Source organism: Chiloscyllium punctatum, chromosome 25, assembly GCF_047496795.1.
Source record: "Chiloscyllium punctatum isolate Juve2018m chromosome 25, sChiPun1.3, whole genome shotgun sequence".
Lineage (NCBI taxonomy): Eukaryota > Metazoa > Chordata > Chondrichthyes > Orectolobiformes > Hemiscylliidae > Chiloscyllium > Chiloscyllium punctatum.
In genome coordinates this window covers 43,857,420-43,880,369 of record NC_092763.1, presented here as the reverse complement: position 1 = coordinate 43,880,369, position 22,950 = coordinate 43,857,420, and the positions used below count along the sequence as shown (strand labels likewise).

Here is a 22,950-nt window from a genome sequence, read left to right as displayed (position 1 = left end):
TTCCTAATCTAAAATCAAATAATGTAACCTACGCACCCCTCAATTCACTGTTGTCCATGTGCATGTCCAACAGTCACTTAAATGTCCCTAATGACTCTGCTTCCACCACCGCCGCTGGCAACACATTCCACGCATTCGCAACTTTCTGGTAAAGAACCTACCTCTGATGTCTCCTCTATACCTTCCTTCTAACACCTTAAACTCTGATCCCCTCATGTCAGTCAATGCTGCCCTGGGGAAATTCTGGCTATCAACTCTAGCCATGCCTCTCATTACCTTGTACACCTCGATCAGGTCACTTCTCTTCCTCCTCCTCTCCAGAGAGGAAAGTCAGAGTTTAGTCAGCCTCTCTTCATAAGACACGCCTTCCAGTCCATGCAGCATCCTGGTAAACCTTCTTTGCACCATCTCCAAAGCCTCCATATCTTTGCTACAATAGGGCAACCAGAACTGATCACAATATTCCAAGTGTGGTCTCACCAGGGTTTTGTAAAGCTGCAGAAAAACCTCGTGGCTCTTAAACTCTATCCCCCTGTTAATGAAAACCAAGACACCATATGCTTTCTTAACAACCCTATCCATTTGGCTAGCAACTTTGAGGGATCTATGCACTTGAACACCAAGATCCCGCTGTTCCTCCACACTGTCAAGAATCCGGTCTTTAATCCTATATTCAGCATTCAAGTTCGACCTTCCAAAATGCATCACTTTGCATTTATCCAAGTTGAACTCCATCTGTCATTTCTCAGCCCAGGTCTGCATCCTATCTATGCCATGCTGCAGCCTATAACTGCCCTCAATACTATCAGCAGTACCTCCAACCTTGGTGTCATCAGCAAATTTACTAACCCACCCCTCAACCAAATCATTTATAAAACTACAAAGAGCAAGATACTACAAACTACCCAAGAACAGAACGGGACACCACTCACCACTGACCTCCAGTCAAATTCTACTTTGACTTTTTAAACCTACTAATACTTATTATTATTATTATTATTATTATTATTACTTACGTGACTTTTGTTGTGAAATGTGAAAGGGTTCAGAAAAGATTTACAAGGATGCTGCCAGGGTTGAAGGATTTGAGCTGCAGGGAGAGGCTGAATAGGCTGGGACTGTTTTCCCTGGAGCATCACAGGCAGAGCGGTAACCTTATAGAAGTTTATAAAATCATGAGGGGCATGGATAGGGTAAACAGACAAGGTCTTTTCCCTGGCATGGAGTACAGATGTAGAGGACATAGGTTTAGGGTGAGAGGGAAAAAATTTAAAAGGGACCTAAATAGTAACTTTTTTCACGCAGAGGGTGGTGCATGTATGGAATGAGCTGCCAGAGGAAGTGGTGGAGGTTGGTTGGTACAATTACAACATTTAAAAGGCATCTGGATGGGTATATGCCAAGTGCTGGCAAATGGGACTAGATTAAGTTAGGATATCTGATCAGCATGAACAAGTTGGACTGAAGGGTCTGCTTCTGTGCTGTACATCTCCACGACTCTATGGTGCCTCTAAATTACATTCTGCTATAACACAACAATCATGTTCTTCTGCAACCTCACACTATAGAAGATTGCGCTATGGAAAACCCACTATACCCATTAGGCAGAGAGTTTGCGTTATGCAAAAAACATCCACAACTTATCACAGTATAGCCAATTCGCGCTGACAAAATGCACTTTACAGCAGAACAACATGTAATCCCTTAACATTATACTTTTCTATTTTATGGCTGTTTAGGAACAGGCCCTGGTGGTAAGTCTTTACAAACCCTTGAACTCACTACTTTACTGTGAGGTAATTCCAATTTTGTTTTACATTTCAGTGCAGCTGGCTGCGGGCTGCTGAATTTGCCTGCTATAAACCAGGTCAGACACCCTCAAAACATTTCAAGAAGATAGCTCAGACACTAACTTTTCTAGTTGTTTTAAGCAGGTGGGAATGGATATTCCAGAAGTGATGCAGCTGGCCAAACCACTCAATTTTTAAAAAACAGAATTCATTTTACAGACTACTGAATGAAACACGAACAAAAGAGAACAGAATTTAGAATAACTTAACCTATGTGAAAACCTAATTAATTCTTTCATAATTTAATTATCCCCATTAAACACCCCCTTGGCAAAAAAAATAAAATCAAACAGATTCTTACAGGAAAGATGTCAGAGAGAGAGCTAAAACTTGACCATCAGTTTTGCACAGGACTACTTGCTAAAACCTGAGCTGGGAGACCTGGCCACTCTCCTTATCTAGTACAAGTGTTTTGAAAAAAAACTTGAAAGCTTTTTGCCTGACGCAATTTCCATTAGCCATAATCAAAGGGTTTATACCAGCCAAACCAGAACCGTTACCACTTACAATCCCCTTTGAAAAAATCAAGGTCAGAATAACCTTGTTACAGGAGTAGCATCATCACAGTGCCTCGCTATGTGTACTGCCTCTGCTCACCGATAAGTGCATACCTTGCTCCATCGCTGTGATTTATATTTGGTGTACTTTGTGGGCGGGACGGTGGCTCAGTGGTTAGCACTGCTGCCTCACTGTGCCAGAGACCCAGGTTCGAATCCCACATCGGGCAACTGCCAATGTGGAGTTTGCACATTCTCCCGGTGTCTGCGTGGGTTTCCTCCGGGTGCTCCGGTTTCCTCCCACAGTCCAAAAATATGCATGTTAGGTGAATTGGCCATGTTAAATTGCCCGTAGTGTTAGGTGAAGGGGTAAATGTAGGGGAATGGGTCTGGGTGGGTTGCGCTTCAGCGGGTTGGTGTGGACTTGTTGGGTCGAAGGGCCTGTTTCCACACTGTAAGTAATCTAATCTAATCTAAAACTGCATATGACTGTATGATTCAATTAGTATCAAGAATAACAAGGCTAAAAATCAGTTTATGACTGAAAATATTTCTGAAGTGGTTTGCAAACGGACCAGAAGGGCAACAGATGCACATTGAAGAGACACAAGCTGGAGTTTGCAACATATCCCAGGAAAAGTAAACTGACCTTTGTATCCATCCTAGTAAACTATGTGGTTTAAAGGTGACAGTTTAGTGCCTTAAACAGAGATGTGTTCCGTCCAGTTTCTCATGTAGAGAGGTGTTGCCATAGTGATGCCCAAAATGTTTCCTTCAAAAGTCAGTAAACAATTTTTGACTTCTCTCTGGGTGTGTTTTTTTGTAATAAAATGAAAGAACGATGAGTGGATGGGGTCAGAGCTCATATAGACCCAGTAAGACTTTTAGGTTGACTTTCAATTAGTGAGAAGGCTTATGCTGACTGCTGAGCTAAAAGTTTGAGTTCCTAGCTGCTAAAGTGAAGTCTTAGACAGCAAAGCTTCCTTGCAAAATCAAAAGGGGCAGATTGTTTCAGTCTTCTGGACTGGAGAGAAACAGTATGCGAGAACCAGAACTGTTTTGTTGAATTGCATTTTTGTCAAAGGGTGTGCTTGTGGAATGCTGCCTATATTCTAACAATTGATGATTAGTGGTTAAATAATACATTATCTTTGTAAGTATTTCAATAGAATTAAATTTAGGCCAAATTTTTTACATTTTAATTAAAGTTTAGTGGTGGACCAATCAAATCATATTTGGAACACAGCACTTTAGACTTGCTTTTAAATAATTACAAAAGTTAGATTCTGGTCTGGTCCATAAAAATAGCAAACAAAGGAAAGTTAGATCACAAAAAAAAACTTTTAGTAGTTGCTTTATAGCAAGGATCGGACCAAAGACTAAAGCATTTCATTTCTGGACAAAACAAAGGAAAGAAAAATTAAAGGGAAAATACAAATATACAAACAGAAAAGCAAATAATTACTTACATTTTGTCCTTTGTTCATCATTAATGGAGGATTCTAGTCTTTTGGTTACTGCCCAGTTCCACAAATTAATGGCATATTCTTCAACCTTTATTACAAGGAAAAAATTGATAACCTAGTTATTTCATATTGTCACACTGGCCTTTTTGCCAGTAGTTTGGCAACATTTACTTGACAATGGGTGGACATAGGGGAAAAAACACCATCTATAACTAAAATAGCATACTTCAATAACAAAAAAAGTGATTCAGTTTCTATTTTATAAATACAAGTTGACTCCAAGACTTGTCACAACTCCAAACATGCTACACATCTACTTCATAATACGTTGTGATCGATTATGATTATCACAATGTTTCAAATAACTCAAGCTAATTAAATCCATCCCCTAAACCAACAATTGATTCAGTTGCTGTTCACGACAATGACATTAAACCTTGAACAGCATTTCAAAGACACAAATATGCTGTCTAAGTGCTCCTGGTCTTTCATTTCCCTATGTGCAGAAGTTGGTTCTAGTTTCATTATGATACAGAAAATGCTGGAATGACAATCTTAAGCATACTGCTCATTCCAAAGATATTGCTTGACCAGCTGACCACTTGCATTGTCTGCTGCTTTTGTTTTAGATTTCTAGCATCTGTACCATATGTTGTGCACTTTTACTAGTATTTGGAAGGCAATTAGGTTAATTAATGAGCCACCTAAACCAATTATTTCTATACTGACGAGAATATAATGGTGACCCTCAAATTCCCTGGAACTCTCATTCATGGCTTACACATTGACTTCCAACACTGCCCAGAAAACTTTGAGCAGTGTGCTTGCAATCTCACTGTGGGTGGCTCTTGTCATAGGCACTTTGCAACTGATTGAGCACCCTGGCAATTTTAGGGGGAGGACATTGAAAAACACGTTACCCTCCTCTTTCCTTAAAACAATCCACTCCTTGCAGACCTCATCCCACCTTCACATGCCTGTGCTCTGGAATCTACTATAGATCCGGAGGCTGGGTCTCAGTGCATTACGGACAGCAGGTACCAGTCCTGGGAAGCACTCAATTCTGGACATACCAATTAAAATCACATTGGTAAGTGTGATAACAACATGCACCATTATTCAGGTTTCATTACTTAAATGGTGCTCAGTAGGAGTCAGGAAGGTCAAATACAATTGGCCACCCTGACTGTTGCAGAGGGAGTGCAAAGTCTTTGGGGATTGAGTGATAGGGTCGCCTAGACACCTGGTGATGACATTAGATCTGAGCAAGTCAAATGTACCTCAACAATCATGTATGTTAATGTAGTAAAATATGGGACTGGAGCGTGATCAAGAATGATGACTTTGAAATCTTCTGAATATTTATTTCCAAATCAAGTATTTTAGCTCCCACAGGTTCAGAAAGCACAGTGTTGAAAATGGTGCAAGAGATTCAGAAGTCTCATGAACTCAGTGAATTATTTTGGAGCAGCACAAAAATGTGTAAAATGCATTTTAAAACCAAAGAAATACTGGTGGACTTCTTTTCTACTGAGGACTATAATCACATCAAGCTGCTGTGCTGATGTCCCCCTCGATGAACACATGGACCACTTGCATGCAATATCAAACATTGTTGACAATAAAGTGCACGCAATTCGTCACCGATGGTCTGCTGCTTAAATAGGACAATGGAAAGCATGATCTTCTGTCAGCAAAAAAAAAGTCAACTTAAGTACAAGTACAATTCCTCCGGCTGCTCAAGGTGCTATCCTCTTTCATTACCTTCTTTTACGCTTTTAAACAAAATCGGGTAGTGTTCTTCCATAATGTTCATGATTTGGAGATTGCTGTGTTGGACTGGAGTGTACAAAGTTAAAAACTTAAAAATTCTGTGCCCTCCACAACCACCTAATTGGAAGCTAGTGTGCTTCCAATTAAATCTGTTGGACCATAACCTGGTGTTGTGTGATTTTTAACTTCCCATAATGTTGCTTGTGAAGGTCAAATTAAAAATGACTCTTAGCAAATTATTCAGGACCAAAACAATGTTAAGTTACAAAATGTGGGATGAGAGAGGAGAATAGCATGCAGTACATTGGGAGGAAAGGGAAAGGAAAAGAACAGAAAGGAAAGGGAGAGTAAGAGGAAGAGAAGACGAAGAAAACAAAGGGAAAGAAAGAGATAAAGGAAAGGGATTTCATAAAAACAAAGATGTTGGCATGAGTTCATGCAAACTAAGAGTCCAGCAATATACAGGGAAGTCCCTTTCAGTTTGGTGTGCTCAAATTTTCCGCAGGAGCTCAAATACAGTTTAACTCCAGTTTAAGGTCCAGAAACTGAGAACTGGCTTACTCTGATGGATAAATACACTGTTTACAGTATACTGTTTACAGAAGTCCAACTTGTCAGAAACTGAGAACAGTGGCAAGGATTAAGGAAACTTTGACCTTCTTTGTTGTTTGCTTTCCTGATGCTCTAAACAGTGTTGACTTTTGAGAGGAGGATGGGTTCAAGGTCACAGTTACCTAATTTTCTGATAGCTTACGGAGTTCAAGAAGCAGTGGTTGGGAATCATCCCTTAGTTAATTAGACAAAGGAAGTACCAGACCTTGATACTAATCCTGAAGCTGTCCTATAAAACAGAGGAGTAGGGGCGATAACTTTGGGATGATAAAATGTTCATCCCTGACGCCGTGCAGTCTTTAGGAATAAAACTATTTGTTCTCCCCTGGGTATGATGTAGGGGAACTCCTGGTCTACTCCTAACAAAAGGGTGGCTCACTTCTCTGGAGTGTCTCGCCTTCCCTCTCTCCCAGTCTATGCCTGGAGGTTGGCAATTTATCTTGTGTCAATTACCTATTTTATTAATCTCAATAAATAACAATTAGCAGCTACTCATGATGTCCAGATGACTGTCTTCCTCTTGCTAAGCTCCATTTGAAGGTCAGCTTTCATGTACTCTAAGGACAAAGACTTACATTCCAAAACACTACGTTCATAATTGGATAGTATGAACACAGATGACATGATCATTGAAGACTTTCATCCTCAGGCATCCAAAGCTGATGTTCACTGATTGGAGCAATGTTCAAACACCACATCAATGTCAGCCTCAGATGAATGGTAGTGTTTCAGGTAACGGAAATGTTCCACATTTGGGAGCCTTGCTTCACTGATCTTAATGGAGTTAAGGATTGGAATTTGATCTGGGACAAATTAGTAAAGGATTGGCGTACTCTTGAGGTTGAGGACAAGACCAAGTTGTCAGAATGCTTCCATGAAGGCATTAAACAAAGATTCTCTTCCTACAGTACAGAGATAACATTATCATCCATGTGCTAATGTTCCACCACGAGATTGGCATTGTTTTTCTTCTTGAACTTCAACTGCTAAAAAAAATTTCTTCCATCTTGTAAACAATGTCCACACCACTAGGAAGCTTGCTGTTGATAAGATGAAAAATTGTAGAGATGAAGATGGAGAAAAGGATGGGGTCAATGACACATTCTTGCATGACCTCAAAGGAGTCTGTATATTCACCATCAGTGAGGATCATCACCAACATCTCATCATGGAGGACAACGAGAATGGTGATGAACGTCATTGGAAAGCACCTCCAGGATTGACTGAGTGAAAATACTTGGTCAGAGCAGTGAAGGCCATGCCCAGTGATGATCTTCCTGGCATCCCTCTTGGAGATGCTGAACAGTGAAAGTCATTCCCTTAATTCCATGGTTTGGTCAAAAACAATACTGGCTCTCAGGAAGTATATGCTCAAGGTTGGGAAAAGGGGATCCAGACAACGATCTTCTTGGAAATGGAGAGTAGGAAGACTTCTCACTAATTCCAACAATTCACTTTTCATTTTTTCTTCAAGGTGACAATGGTAGCATCCTTGAAATCAGCAGGAATTTGTTTTTTGTCCTAGATTTGCATGATCAATTCATGGAGATGACAGGTAAGACCTTCTCCACCAAGTTCAAAAGTCTCTGCTGAAATCCTATCTAAAGTCATAGAGATGTACAGCTTGGAAACAGACCCTTCGGTCCAACCCGTCCATGCCGACCAGATATCCCTACCCAATCTCGTCCCACCTGCCAGCACCCGGCCCATATCCCTCCAAACCCTTCATGTTCATTTACCCATCCAAATGCCTCTTAAATGTTGCAACTGTACCAGCCTCCACCACTTCCTCTGGCAGCTCATTCTATACACGTACCACCCTCTGTGTGAAAAAGTTGCCCCATAGGTCTCTTTTATATCTTTCCCCTGTCACCCTAAACCTATGCTCTCCAGTTCTGGACTCCCGATCACAGAGAAAAGACTTTGTCTATTTACCCTATCTATGTCCCTCATAATTTTGTAAACCTCTATAAGGTCACCTCTCAGCCTCCGACACTCCAGGGAAAACAGCCCCAGCCTGTTTAGCTTCTCCCTGTGGCTCAAATCCTCCAACCCTGGCAACATCCTTGGAAATCTTTTCTGAACCTTTTCAAGTTTCACAACATCTTTCCGATAGGAAGGAGACCAGAAATGCTCGCAATATTCCAACGATGGCCTAACCAATGTCCTGTACAGCCGCAACATGACCTCCCAACTCCTCTACTCAATACTCTGACGAATAGGAAAGCATACTAAATGCCTTCTTCACTATCCTATCCACCTGCGACTCCACTTTCAAGAAGCTATGAGCCTGCACTCCAAGGTCTCTTTGTTCAGCAGCACTCCCTAAGAACTTACCATTAAGTGTATAAGTTCTGCTAAGATTTGCTTTCCCAAAATGCAGCACCTCACATTTATCTGAATTAAACTCCATCTGCCACTTCTCAGCCCATTGACCCATCTGGTCCAGATCCTGTTGTAATCTGAGGTAACCCTCTTCTCTGTTCACTACACCTTCAATTTTGGTGTCATGTGCAAACTTCCTAACTGTACCTCTTATGCTGGCATCCAAATCATTTATGTAAATGACAAAAAGTAGATCCTTGTGACACTCCACTGGTCACAGGCCTCCAGTCTGAAAAACAACCCTCCATCACCACTCTGTCTTTTACCTTTAAGCCAGTTCTATATCCAAATGGCTAGTTCTCCCTGTATTCCATGAGATCTAACCTTGCTAATCAGTCTCCCATGGGGAACCTTGTCGAACACTTTACTGAAGGCCATATAGATCACATCTACTGCTCTGCCCTCAATCTTCTTTGTTACTTCTTCAAAAAACTCAATCAAGTTTGTGAGACATGATTTCCCACGCACAAAGCCATGTTGACTATCCCAAATCAGTCCTTGCATTTCCAAATACATGTACATCCTGTCCCTCAGGATTCCCTCCAAAACTTGCCCACCACCAACATCAGGCTCACTGGTCTATAGTTCCCTGGCTTGTCCTTACCACCTTTCTTAAACAGTGGCACCACGTTAGCCAACCTCCAGTCTTGCGGCACCTCACCTGTGACTATCGATGATACAAATATCTCGGCAAGAGGCCCAACAATCATTTCTCTAGCTTCCCAGAGAGTTCTAGGCTACATCTGATCAGGTCCTGGGGGTTCATCCACCTTTACCCATTTCAAGACATCCAGCACTTCCTCCTCTGTAATCTGGACATTTTGCAAGATGTCACCATCTATTTCCCTACAGTCTATATCTTCCATATCCTTTTCCACAGTAAATACTGATGCAAAATACTCATTTAATATCTCCCCCATTTTCTGCGGCTGCACACAAAGGCCACCTTGTTGATCTTTGAGGGGCCCTATTCTCTCCCAAGTAACCCTTTTATCCCTAATGAATTTGTAAAAACTCTTTGGATTCTCCTTAATTCTATTTGCCAAAGCTATCGCATGTCCCTGTTTTGTCCTCCTGATTTCCCACTTAAGTATACTCCTACTTCCTTTATACTCAAAGGATTCACTCGATCTATCCTGTCTAAACTTGACATATGCTTCTTTCTTTTTCTTAACCAAACCCTCAATTTCTTTAGTCATCCAGCATTCTCTCTACCTACCAGCCTTTCCTTTCACCCTAACAGGAATATAATTTCTCTGGATTCTCGTTATCTCATTTCTGAAGGTTTCTCATTTTCCAGCCGTACCTTTACCTGCAAACATCCGCCTCCAATCAGCTTTCGAAAGTTCTTGCCTAATACCGTCAAAATTGGCCTTTCTTCAATTTAGAACTTCAACTTTTACATCTGGTCTATCCTTTTCGATCACTACTTTAAAAAGAATAGAATTATGGTCGCTGGCTCCAAAATGCTCCCCCACTGACACATCAGTCACCTGCCCTGCCTTACTTCCCAAGAGTAGGTCAAGTTTTGCACCTTCTCTCGTAGGTACATCCACATACTGAATCAGAAAATTGTCTTGTACACACTTAAATTCCTCTCCATCTAAACCCTTAACACTATGTCAGTCCCAGTCTACGTTTAGAAAGTTAAAATCCCCTACCATAACCACCCTATTCTTCTTACAGATAGCTGAGATCTCCTGACAAGTTTGTTTCTCAATTTCCCTCTGACTATTATGGGATCTATAATACAATCCCAATTAGGTGATCATCCCTATCTTATTTTTCAGTTCCACCCAAATAACTTCCCTGGATGTATTTCCAGGAATATCCTCCCTCGGCACAGCTGTAATGCTATCCCTTATCAAAAATGCCACCCACCCCCCCCCCTCCTCTCTCTCTATCCATCCTGTAGCATTTGTATCCTAGAACAGTAAGCTATCAGTCCTGCCCATCCCTAAGCCATGTTTCGGTAATTGCTATGATATCCCAGTGCCATGTTCCTAACCATGCCCTGAGTTCATCTGCCTTCCCTGTTAGGCCCCTTGCGTTAAAATAAATGCAGTCTAATTTATTAGTCTACCTTGTCCCTGCCTGCCCTGACTGTTTGACTCACTTCTGTTCTCAACTGTACCAGTCTCAGATCTCTTTTCCTCACTACCTCCCTGGGTCCCACCCCCCCACGTTACTAGTTTAAATCCTCCCGTGCAGCTCTAGTAAATTTCCCTGCCAGTATAGAAGTCCCCTTGCAATTTAGGTGCAATCCGTCCTTCTTGTAAAGGTCACTTCTACCCCAAAAGAGATTCCAATGATCCAAAAATGTGATTCCTTCTCCCATTCACCAGCTCCTCAGCCATTCATTCACCTGCACTATCCTCCTATTCCTGCCCTCACTAGCTCATAGCACCAGGGGTAATCTAGATATTGCTACTCTCGAGGACCTCCTTTTTAAATTTCTGCCTAACTGTCTGTAATCTCCCTTCTGAATCTCAACCTATGTCGTTGGTTCCAATGTGGACAATGATCTTCTGCTGGCCCCTCACCCCTGTGAAAACATTCTGCACCCTCTCTGAGACATCCTTGATCCTTCTACTCCTTCAGCTTTTCCACTCTTCATGTGACTAATGGCTGCTTCAGTTCCTACCACACTAAGGTGGAAGTCCAAGATGGAAAGTTGGGGGACTGCCTCAAACACATCATCATCAGCAACTGTACCAAAGATTAGAAGTTCTTGGAGTTATCTCTCCATTGGAGGATGACATTTTATCTTACACTCAAAAGATTTCCATCCTTACTCCGCACCAATTTAAGGCCAAATATATTGGGTCCGTATAGTGTCTTTCATCGAAAGCGAGCGAGCGAGAGTGCGCGTGAGAGAGAGAGAGAGAGAGAGAGAGAGAGAGAGAGTGTGCACGAGAGCGAGAGAGCGAGTGAGAGCGAGAGCGCGTGAGAGAGAGAGAGAGAGCGTGAGAGAGAGAGAGCGTGAGAGAGAGAGAGAGAGCGCATGAGAGAGCGAGAGCGAGAGCGCGTGAGAGAGCGAGAGCGAGAGCGCGTGAGAGAGCGAGAGCGAGAGCGCGTGAGAGAGCGAGAGCGAGAGCGCGTGAGAGAGCGAGAGCGAGAGCGCGTGAGAGAGCGAGAGCGAGAGCGCGTGAGAGAGCGAGAGCGAGAGCGCGTGAGAGAGCGAGAGCGAGAGCGCGTGAGAGAGCGAGAGCGAGAGCGCGTGAGAGAGCGAGAGCGAGAGCGCGTGAGAGAGCGAGAGCGAGAGCGCGTGAGAGAGCGAGAGCGCGTGAGAGAGCGTGAGAGAGCGAGAGCGAGAGCGCGTGAGAGAGCGAGAGCGAGAGAGCGCGTGAGAGAGAGAGAGAGAGAGAGAGAGAGAGAGAGAGAGAGAGAGAGAGCGTGCGAGAGAGAGCATGCGAGAGCGCGCGCGTGCGCGAGTGAGAGAGCGCGTGCGCGTGAGAGAGCGCGTGCGCGTGAGAGAGCGCGTGCGCGTGAGAGAGCGCGTGCGCGTGAGAGAGCGCGTGCGCGTGAGAGAGCGCGTGCGAGTGAGAGAGCGCGTGCGAGTGAGAGAGCGCGTGCGCGTGAGAGAGCGCGTGCGCGTGCGAGTGAGAGCGCGTGCGCGTGCGAGTGAGAGAGCGTGTGCGCGTGCGAGTGAGAGAGCGCGTGCGCGTGCGAGTGAGAGAGCGCGTGCGAGTGAGAGAGCGCGAGCGCGTGCGCGTGAGAGAGCGCGTGCGCGTGAGAGAGCGCGTGCGCGTGAGAGAGCGCGTGCGCGTGAGAGAGCGCGTGCGCGTGAGAGAGCGCGTGCGCGTGAGAGAGCGCGTGCGCGTGAGAGAGCGCGTGCGCGTGAGAGAGCGCGTGCGTGTGCGAGTGAGAGAGCGCGTGCGTGTGCGAGTGAGAGAGCGCGCGTGCGAGAGAGAGAGCGCGCGTGCGAGAGTGTGCGAGAGAGAGAGTGCGTGAGAGAGATGCGAGTGCGAGAGAGTGCGTGAGAGAGAGAGAATGCAAGTGCGTGAGAGCGAGTGCGAGTGAGAGAGCGCGAGTGCGAGTGAGAGAGAGTGCGAGAGAGAGCGAGTGTGAGAGCGAGTGTGAGAGCGAGTGTGAGTGCGTGAGAGAGAGTGAGAGTGCGTGAGAGAGAGCGCGAGTGCGAGAGAGTGAGAGTGCGTGAGAGAGAGCGCGAGTGCGAGAGAGCGCGTGCGAGAGAGAGAGCGCGTGAGAGAGAGAGAGAGAGAGAGAGAGAGAGAGAGAGAGAGAGAGAGAGAGAGAGCGAGCGCGTGCGAGAGAGAGCGAGCGCGCGCGCGAGCGAGAGCGAGAGCGAGAGCGTATGTACGAGGGAGCATGCACGAGGGCGCGTGCACGAGAGAGCGCAAGCAAGAGAGAGAGAGCGCGAGCAAGAGAGAGAGCGCGAGCAAGAGAGAGAGAGCGCGAGAGAGAGAGAGCGAGCGACACAGAAAGATAGACATAGGGTCAGCGAGACAGACAGTGAAACAGCGAGCGACAGAGGTAAGAGAGATAGAGATACATAGAAACAGAGACAGAGATAGATAGAGAGATAGACAGAGACAGATAGTGAGATCGAGAGATCGAGATTGAGATCGAGAAAGATACATACACCCACCCACCCACCCATCCTTCTCCACCTTTACATCTTTCCACAATCTCTAGTACAACTCTTGCATTATGATTACACCTTTCCTATTCCTGAGCTCTACCCATAATGACTCGTTGCAAGATCCCTCCAGGGTGTCCTCCCTCAGCACATCTGTGACATACTCCCTAACCAGTAATGCAACACCCCTACCTCCTTTGCTTCCTCTCCTGTCTCATCTAAAAGATCAATATTCTGGAATGTTCAGCTGTCAACCCTGTGCCTCTTTCAACCATGTCTCTGTGACAGCAACATCATTATTGCATGCATTATCCAGGCTTGAAATTCACCTATTTTACCTGTCAAACATTCTTGCGCTAAAGTACAATCCTCCACCTCTTGGGCTTTGACTCAAACTCTTCCCAGTCTCTATATTCACGGACTTGCTGCTCTCATTTGCACTCTCCTGCCACATTAGTTTAAACCCTCCCATGTGGCCATATCAAACCTTCCTGCTAGGATACTGGTGTCCATCCAATTTAGATGCAACCCGTCTTTCTTGTTCAGGTCCCAACTTCCTCGAAATATATTCTAATGATCCACATATCTGACGCCTTCCCTGCTACACTAGCTCCTTAACCAAGTGTTCAATTTAACTCTGACTCTAACTTCAGTAGCACGTGGCATGGGGAGAAATTTTGAGATTACTACCTGAGAAATCCTGCTTTTTAGCTTACAACCTAACTCCTCGAATTGTTGTTGCAAGATCTTGTCACTCTTCCTATTATGTCATTTGTGCCAGAATGGACAATGACTTCTGTTTGTTTACTGTTCTGCTTCAGGATGCCCAGTGCATGCTCAGAAACATCCATGACCCCAGCACAATGGAAGCAACATACCATTCTGGAGTCTCTCTCGCAGCCACAGAAGCGCCTATCTGCAGCCCTGACTATCGAATCTCCAATTATTATCGCTCTACTACACTTTGCCCCTCCCACTGTACAGCAGGTCCAGCCTGCTGCCAAGGCTCTGGCTATTGCTGCTGTCACCTGATGGGCCACCCCCTTCATCACTATCCCAATCAGAATACTTACTCCTGCACTGACTGCCTGCCCTGTCTATCAGTCAACCATCTACCTTCCTGTACCTTGGGTGGGACAACGTCTCTAATTCATTTTTCTATGGCACTATCTGCCATTTGTGTGCTCCTCAGTGTCTCCAAATGCCACTCAAGCTGATCCATTCATTCAGTGAGCGGTTGAAGCGGAGTACACTTTCTGCTAATCTAATTATCAGGGATACTGTCAGCGTCCATGATTGACATCTCACAGGTGGAACACAAAACCCCATCAACTGACAAGACTAACCCTTTATTGACTACTAAATTAAATGTTAAATTTTAATTAACTTCCTAAAAATTAGTTATTACTTTCGAGCAAATAGCAGCCCCCCCTCCCCCCCACCACCACCTTACTATCTGACCTTGCTGTAAAAGCCAGAAGATGTTCTAATCCTTTAGAAAGACTGAGACACACATACCCTATAATGCAGTGAGATTCCTTCACCGTTCGCACAAAGGGAACAAACAGGTTAACATAAACTAACATCTGACCATCAGTGACCTATCAGAAACCATGTTTCCTTTTTCCCATGACGCTAGCAGGATGCTTCCCTCAAATAGATGGCTGCTGGCACTTCCTGAAAGGAACGTGTCTGACCCAAAACTACATAGCTGAGATAATAATCCAGAAATGATTACTTCAGAGGCCCGGCTACTTAAATAGGCACATTAGCTTCTCATCATGATTATTCAGAAGCTCTTTCATAGGTAACTACAGGGACATGTGAATCCTCCCTCTCCCATTGTAAGTTCTTCTCCAGCATAGATCAGATGTCAACAACTTTGGCACTGAGTAGATGATGCAGAAAACACTAAGCTGTCCACAACTAACACTGTATTCCATATGGCTATCCCACGATTGGATGGCTTCCTGTACCACAATACCATAGTTATTTTGTTTGCCTATTCCACAATCCCACAATCATTCAAACAAAGACCTCAAATATGTTGGGAACTCATCATAAACAAATCTATGCTGGTGTGACACTCAGTTTGAACTTCTAGCCTTCAAATCCCTGCCATTAGCGAAACAAACCAAAAAATTTGTAGACTGTGATGTCTCCAAGATGGCTTAACTATGACATCAACTTGGGCCTTTCACCCTTGATGGCTTGACGGTGGTCCACTCTCCACAGAAGGCTCAATCAACAGCCATCCACCCTAGACAGGGCAACCACAGCTCAGTATCCTCAACAGTACAACTGCAACACTAAACACAGGCCACCCTACCCAGAATGTGACAGTGACTGCGGTGGATCTGACCACTTCACAGATCATGATGTTAACCTCAAAATCATTTTTACAGACTGCAAAACCACAGGCCACTCACCGCAGACTACATGACCATGAGCCACTTGCCATGTGCATAACCAGAGGGAAAAAGCAAGGACTGCAGATGTTGGAGGTACAGTCAAAAAGAGTGGTGCTGGAAAAGCACAGCAGGTCAGGTAGAATTCAAGGAACGGGAGAGTCAACATTTTGGACAGAAGCTCTTCGTCAGAAATATTGCACTTACCCCAGACAGCTCATATGCGACACCAACTGAGAGAAGCTCCAACAGACTGCTTCACCATAACCAGTATAACCAATGGTTTGGCTCCAACACCATCTGGGGGCCAATGTTCCCATTCCGTGAAACCCTCACTCAAGAATACAATTCCGACTGTGGTCCCTTGCCTCATGAATGTGACACCGACTGTGGGACAATCAAATATGTGACTCAGACAGTGAACCATTCTGATCAGAAAGTGAGACTAACTAGAGTCTCTTGACCTAAATGCTACACTAACCAAGGGACCCACCCCATAGAATGCAATGCTGACTGCAGTCAACCCTCACTGCAATGCTTAACAATGTGGGGCATGGTGGCTCAGTGGTTCACAGCACCAAGGACCCAGGTTCAATTCAGTACCTTGGGGGTACTGTCAGTGTGGAGTCTGCACTTCTCCCTGTGTCTGCATGGGTTCCCTCCAGGTGCTCTGGTTTCCTACTACAGTCCAAAGACGTGCAGCTTAGTTTGGCCATGCTAAATTGCCCCACAATATACAGAAATGTGCAATACAGGTAGATTAGCCATGGAAAATGCAGGGTTGCAGGGATACGGTAGGCAGTTGGGTCTGGATGGGATGCTCTCTGGTGAGTTGGTGTGAACTCAATGGGCCGAATGGCTTGCTTCCACACTGTAGGGATTCTCTATAATGAGTTGCTCTGTCCAGTGTGCCTGACCACGAATTACTCACATCATAAACATGAGACCGACAATGAGCCACTCTGACCAGAATTCAACGTCAACAGTGGACCCTTCACCTCAGAATGCAATGCCAACCCCAGGTCTCCCACACCAGAGTGCAAAATGGACGCCAGGCCAAACACCCAAGAATGCAAGGCCAACCGCAGACGAATGCTCAACCACAGATCAACATCCCCAGATGTTTCAATGCCACTGCTCCCATGCTGCTGCACCATGGGCCATTCTCTTCAAAGGGCATGTCTGCAATGCTGACTTTGGCTACGCTCAGATTTTTCAACCGCAATGCCAACAGCAGGCCACACCCCCAGATGCGACTACGGGTCACTAGGCAGACCGTTCAGAAGCCAGCCACATGCCCAGACTGTGACATAAACCATCAGGCACTCTTTCAAGACTGCTCAACCTCAAGCCAGTCGGCCCAGACTACGTGACCTGGGCCAACCAACCCAGATTTCTCCACCATGGACCCCACACCCAGACTGCTCAAAAGTGGAACATGCACACCGGACTGTTCAAGGAACTACTGCTGACAAAACCCCCCAGAATGAGATGCCGATCACAGGCCCTTGAAAGCAACACCAACAGTGAGGCATATAAACTAGAATATGAAGACAAAGGCAGACATCTCATCCCATGCATGTAATGCTGCCTACATGAACCCTCTTACAGAATGCAATAAGTCTTCAGTCCCTTCTCTGCAAACTGCTCTACACACAGCCCACTCTCCTTAGACTGGCAGCCCCAAGCCTGTTGCCCCACAAATTCAACACCAGCATGGGAGCCACGAGTCAGAATGCGACACTGATCTCTGTCCACTCTGGGCAGACTGAGACCAACTACAGTACCCAAATGCAAGGTCATCCACAGACTACTCTCCCCAGAGTTCAACCATGGGCCACATGCCCAAGACTGCAAGCTACCATCTCCACAATGCTCGACTGTGAAGCACTCTTGCTAAATTGCTCAATCGCAGGATACTCTTCTCAGACTACATGAACGCGACACCAATTGCAGGCCCTTCTCCCTAGAGTGCACAAGGCCAGACAATGACTTTGGACTACTCACCCCAGAAAGCTTGACCATGGATCACATGCCCTAGACAACTCAACTGAAGAACATGGGCCCATCCCTCCAGACTGCTCAACAACTGAACAACACTTCAATCAACTGCGATGCTAAATGCGAGCTTCTGTAGCCATATTAACAACTTGCGCCATGAAAATGAGGCTGACTGCACGTCTCACCCCAAAAAGCTCAACTGTGGTTCAGCTATTATCAGACTACTCAACTGTGATGACATGAAAATGAAACAGAGCGCAAAAACAAAACCACAGAACGTGATGCAATGGTCAAATCGCTGCCTATTCTCCCAGAGCGCATAACAAACAACTGCCCCCTTACCCCAGAACGGAATGCTAAGGCTGCTCGATTATGGACCATGTAGAAAGGCAAAGGAAGAAGCCAACAGAGAAAGGCAGAGCAAGAGAAGGGGACAGGGCCCTTGCCCAAGTGTGTGTCTCTAGGCCACGGGTCTCCCACCCAAGAGAAAGAATCTAGCCATAGACCCCTCGCCCCAGAATGCAACATCGCACATGGGCCCCTCAGCCCAGATTGTGACGCCAACCTTGAGCCCCTTGCCCCAAAATGTGACTGACTGCAGGCCCAACCTCTCAATGTAACATCACACGCAGACCCTCACCCCAGAATGCACACCTGGTCATCTCACCTCAGAATGCAACACCAACTGCGGAGACCTCAGCACAGAATGAGATTCTGACCACGTATGCCTACAACTAAGACAACTTGAAATATGGTGCCCTCCCTCACTCTGCTTGACTATGTTTACTCTATCCGGACTGCTCAATTACAGACCACTTGTCAAACGCAAAGCTAACTCATCCAAAAAGGACAGAATTAAGTCTCTCCAAATTTGAACCAGGTTATGTGTCTCCTGGTTCAAAGCTAACTGTACTCCCCCTCCCTGGAATGTGACTACAACCACACACCCCTCAAACCAACCACTAATTCAGGCATGGCGCAGACCGTCTTGAGAAGTTGCGCAGAGAAATTGTAGATTAGGAGACAGCAAGTTAAAAGTTGGTGTTTGTACAACTGTAAAACACTAAGGGGGAAAGCATTGCGTGGTGCCTTAAAAGATGATGTTTTGTCCATGCTTAGATTTAAAATGCAAGTACAAATGTTAACAGCCCAAACTGAAACATTTGTATCAAAATGCTATTCAGTTAGCAGGCCAATCAGCAGTTTCTACCAAGATAATAAATTTTTGAATTTAGTCAATTAATTTGAACCAGACACTTGGATACCAAAAACCTATTAACCTCAAATTTGATGGTTCTGACAACATAGGACCAAAGCTATTGTAAGAAATACTGACAGGTCATCATAGCTATAAATGAAGGCGGCAGTTGGACAAAGACCCCTGAGCTAACTGCCATCCACCAGAGCTCACAGCCTTCAGCTCTTGACCCAAAATTGGCACTCACTGTCATCTATGTATTAGAGAAAGCACCACCTAAATAACAAAACCATTCATGACAGAAGAACGACAGAGGAAAAGATGCTCCTGGCAGAAGAAGCAACAGAGGAGACACAGAGCATTCCAGGAGACACATAACCTGGTTCAAATTTGGAGAGACTTAATTCTGTCCTTTTTGGATGAGCGGCAGTTGTATTTATTGGAACAACGTACCATTAGATTCGTGTTTTATTCGGGAATAGTTAGTGGTTAGAAGGGATACATTCCAGTTGTTAATAGTTTAGTTAATTTGATCACTTAAGAGTTAGATAAATAAATTGTTTCTTGTTGATTTTGGTATGAATGTCAGGGATTATATTTATTTAAACAAAAAAGTTGCTGTAGAGCATGTTACATCACTTTACACACTCTTTTTATAGATTATAGAGAGAGGTGCTCCTCTCCATCTGTTTCGGTTTTAGTTCTCAAAAGAGGGGCCAACCTCAGCCTTATAACACACTGTTCTGGCCAGACTGCAACACTAACATTAGGCCCCTCTCCACAAAATGTCACACCGATCGTGGATCACTCTCCAAACAAAAAGATCAACCGCAGGCCACTATGCCAGAATGCAAGCCTCGTGTTTGCATGCTGATCAACTGTAGGCAACCCTACTTTAGATGGCTCAATCGCAGGCCACTCATTGCAAACTGTGTGACTCTCTCCCCAGAAGGCATAAAGATGACACCAACCTTTGTCCACTTGCCCCAGACTTGTCACCTGCAACCACTCTGCCAAAAAGACACGTCTACACCTCCAACGTCAAATCAATCTAAGCAGATAGCTCAATGGCAAAAACAACAGTAGACCAAATTGCTAGACTGCACCTCTGATTGTGGGCCACATTTCCCAGATTACTCAAAAAGGATTTGTCCCACACTGCTTTAACTCGAGCAACTAGAAAACACTGCAACAGTGATCACAGCCCATTCTTCTAAGACTGCATGAATGCTGGCCATTCACCTGAGATTGCTCCACCTCAGACCCGTCTTTCCATACAGCTCCACCACGTGCCACACCCCAACTTCTCAAATGCTAGCCAATCAGACTATACGATTCAATAGCTGACCACTTGACTTACCCCCCCCAGCCCCCCAGACTGCAACACTGACAAGGACTGCTTGGTCTCGGCGCAATACCAACTGCAGGCCCCTCGAACATTAATGCTGTGGCTACTCAGAGCAGAATGCAATGGCAAATGTGAGCCTCTTGCCCCAGAATGAGACACACTACCGCAAATCCCTCACTCCAATCTACTCAAATGCTGCGCCGACTGCAGACTCCTTCCATCATACAGTGCAACGGCTAAGATGCTTAAATTCTGCCTAACCATTCCATAATGTTCAACTGCGTTTAATCTCTCCAGACTGCTAGAGTCAGACAGCACAGAAACAGGGGCTTTGCTCCAACCATCCCATGCTGACGCCAAGCCCAACTAAACAAGTTCCACCTGCCTGTGCTTGCCCAAAGCCCTCCAAACATTTCTTATTTGAACACTTATCTAAATGTCTTTTAAATGTCATAACTCTACCCGCATCAATCACTCCCACTGTTACTTCCCTAGTTTTGAGTTGGCACTCCAACTTGATCTTACATAGGGGACTGCTAAATTTCTGTCCATCTATCCCACAAATTTAGAAGATTAAGGGGAGACTTAATAGAGACGTACAAGATAATTCATGGCTTGGAAAGGGTGGACACTAGGAAATTGTTTCCGTTAGGTGAGGAGACTAGGACCCATGGACACAGCCTTAGAATTAGAGGGGGCAAATTCAGAACAGAAATGCGGAGACATTTCTTCAGCCAGAGAGTGGTGGGCCTGTGGAATTCATTGCCGCAGAGTGCAGTGGAGGCCGAGATGCTAAATGTCTTCAAAGCAGAGATTGATAATTCTTCGAGACAACAAGAATCTAAGGGTGAGAATGCAGGTAAGTGGAGCTGAAATGTCCATCAGCCATGATTGAATGGCGGAGTGGACTCGATGGGCCGAATGGCCTTACTTCCACTCCTATGTCTTATGGTCTAAATTACTGTTCTCTCAGGTAACAGGTCAGAAAGAGTGCAAATACATGCATCTCTTACTGTTAGAGATTGGTTATATCTGGTACCTCTCAAAATTATAACTTCTTTCTCTTCTCCCCTTGCTCTTTCTGAGTAAACTTTACCAACAGAAGCAAAGTCTGATCAGGCACTAACTCCATACCCAGCCCCTGACTAGGCTGCACACTCACATGCAGCTCCTCGACTTTTCTTGGGATTTCCTTTACCACTTTCACTAATTCCACTGGCTCAGCCCTCTTACCACATCTTTTCCCACAGTGCCATTCTTTGACAACCAGCACGAAGACTTTACGTGTCCCACTTTACCACAGTAGAAACAGGAGGTCTTTCACCTCCTTTGATTTCATTTTTAACTTGTGGTAAACTATTACCAGCATGCTCTACTTTGTTTTGTACTATAGGATCTCCCCTTATCCCAATTTCTATGCCTCACAGGATGAAATTCTTGACAGAAGCTAAACTTTGCCTTTTGTGCCAATGCATATTCACCTGCCATCTCTGCCACTTTTCTAACTTCTTGAACTTACTGTACATGCACATGAATTCTTATCGTCGCTGGGAGAGAGTTTAAAAACTCCTCCAGCAGAATGATCTGCCTCACAGCCTCATAGGTCTTATCTATTTTTAAAGCCCACACCCATCAAAATGACTATGTTTAATTCTTTCAAACTCAATGCAAGTCTGACCTGGTTCCTTCTTTGTGTTTCTGAACCACAGTCTATACACTTCTGGTACCAAATCATGAGCACTTAAAATAGCCTGTTTAACCTCTTCGTTATCTCTTGACTCATCTGCAAATACCTCACTAACTCTGCCTACTACATTAGTCTGAACTAGTATTTCCATAAGTTCTCTGACTACTCCATCTGCCTAGCAGATTATTCAAATGAAATGAAGGCTTCGACATCTTTCTCATCAAAAAGTGGTAATGTTTTAACGTATTGTTTTTTTATCACTATCTTCTTTCTTCTTCTCCATTCTGTTAACATGACTTTCCTAACTAAGTCACAATTTCTCAAGCTCAAATTCTCTCTCCTTTCCTCTTTTTTTCTCTCTTCCTCTCTCTCTCATCCTCAGCTAAGAACCTACTCTTTTTCTGCTCTCGCTTTCTCTCTTCCTTTAATCTTCCAACTTCGTTTTCCTCAACTATAATTTAGGTTTTTCTAACTCTACTGCACTTGTCTGTTTCTCTGACACACCTAAGTGTTTGACTAACTCCCTTACAATTTCAGCTTTACTTTTGTCCTTGGTTAAACCCAATTCTAACCTCTTTCCTCATACTAAAAGTATGGCCTTTTTCTGTCCTTGTAAAATTTCTTGGCAAATTTGGGAATCATCTTCAAACCCCAGAACGTCTTCAGCAATTTTCAGAGCCACTTCTCTTGTAATTTAACCGATCATAAGTAAGTAAAATTTAAACAAATTGACTCATCTACATTGTGGGAAAAGATTTGTTAACCCACAATAGGCCCATAAAAGCAAATTGGCCAAATTGTACCAGGACACCCAGAATTCCTGAGCAGCTCACGAACTGGGTCAGACAGCACGCAGACAATGGAATACGCTTTAAGCACCCAGGGACATGACGAGAGATCTCAAAGCCCTAAGGGCAGATTCATAACCCAGCAACACCAAAGCCACACAAAGAGCTGGACCGAAAGACAGGCACCACAGGACAATGGAAGCATCTCACCACTTTAGAAAAGACTTAAACACCTACCTGTGAAGATGGATGGAACCATGATACTGTCAGGATGTTGCATTGTGTGAAGGAACAGGACATTCATCTGAAACTGTTTTCCAATTAGCATCCTTGCAAC

The 22,950-nt window shown here is 44.6% G+C and overlaps 1 protein-coding gene across 6 annotated transcripts in view; it reads right to left on the bottom strand.

Annotated features, from left to right (window-relative positions):
- The window catches only part of tex11 (testis expressed 11), a 254,948-nt gene that overhangs the window by 212,997 nt on the left and 19,001 nt on the right, over nucleotides 1-22,950 (bottom strand). For 5 of the 6 annotated variants that reach the window (XR_011964123.1, XM_072595189.1, XM_072595187.1 and 2 more), the window contains one exon: nucleotides 3,817-3,901. Coding sequence is in view for 5 of the 6 variants with exons in the window: in XM_072595189.1 (XP_072451290.1) it covers nucleotides 3,817-3,901 (85 nt within the window). In the remaining variant the exon portion in view is untranslated. Of the gene's footprint in view, nucleotides 1-3,816; nucleotides 3,902-15,798; nucleotides 15,979-22,950 lie in introns of all 6 variants that reach the window. The other variant, XM_072595190.1, reaches the window with a different exon arrangement.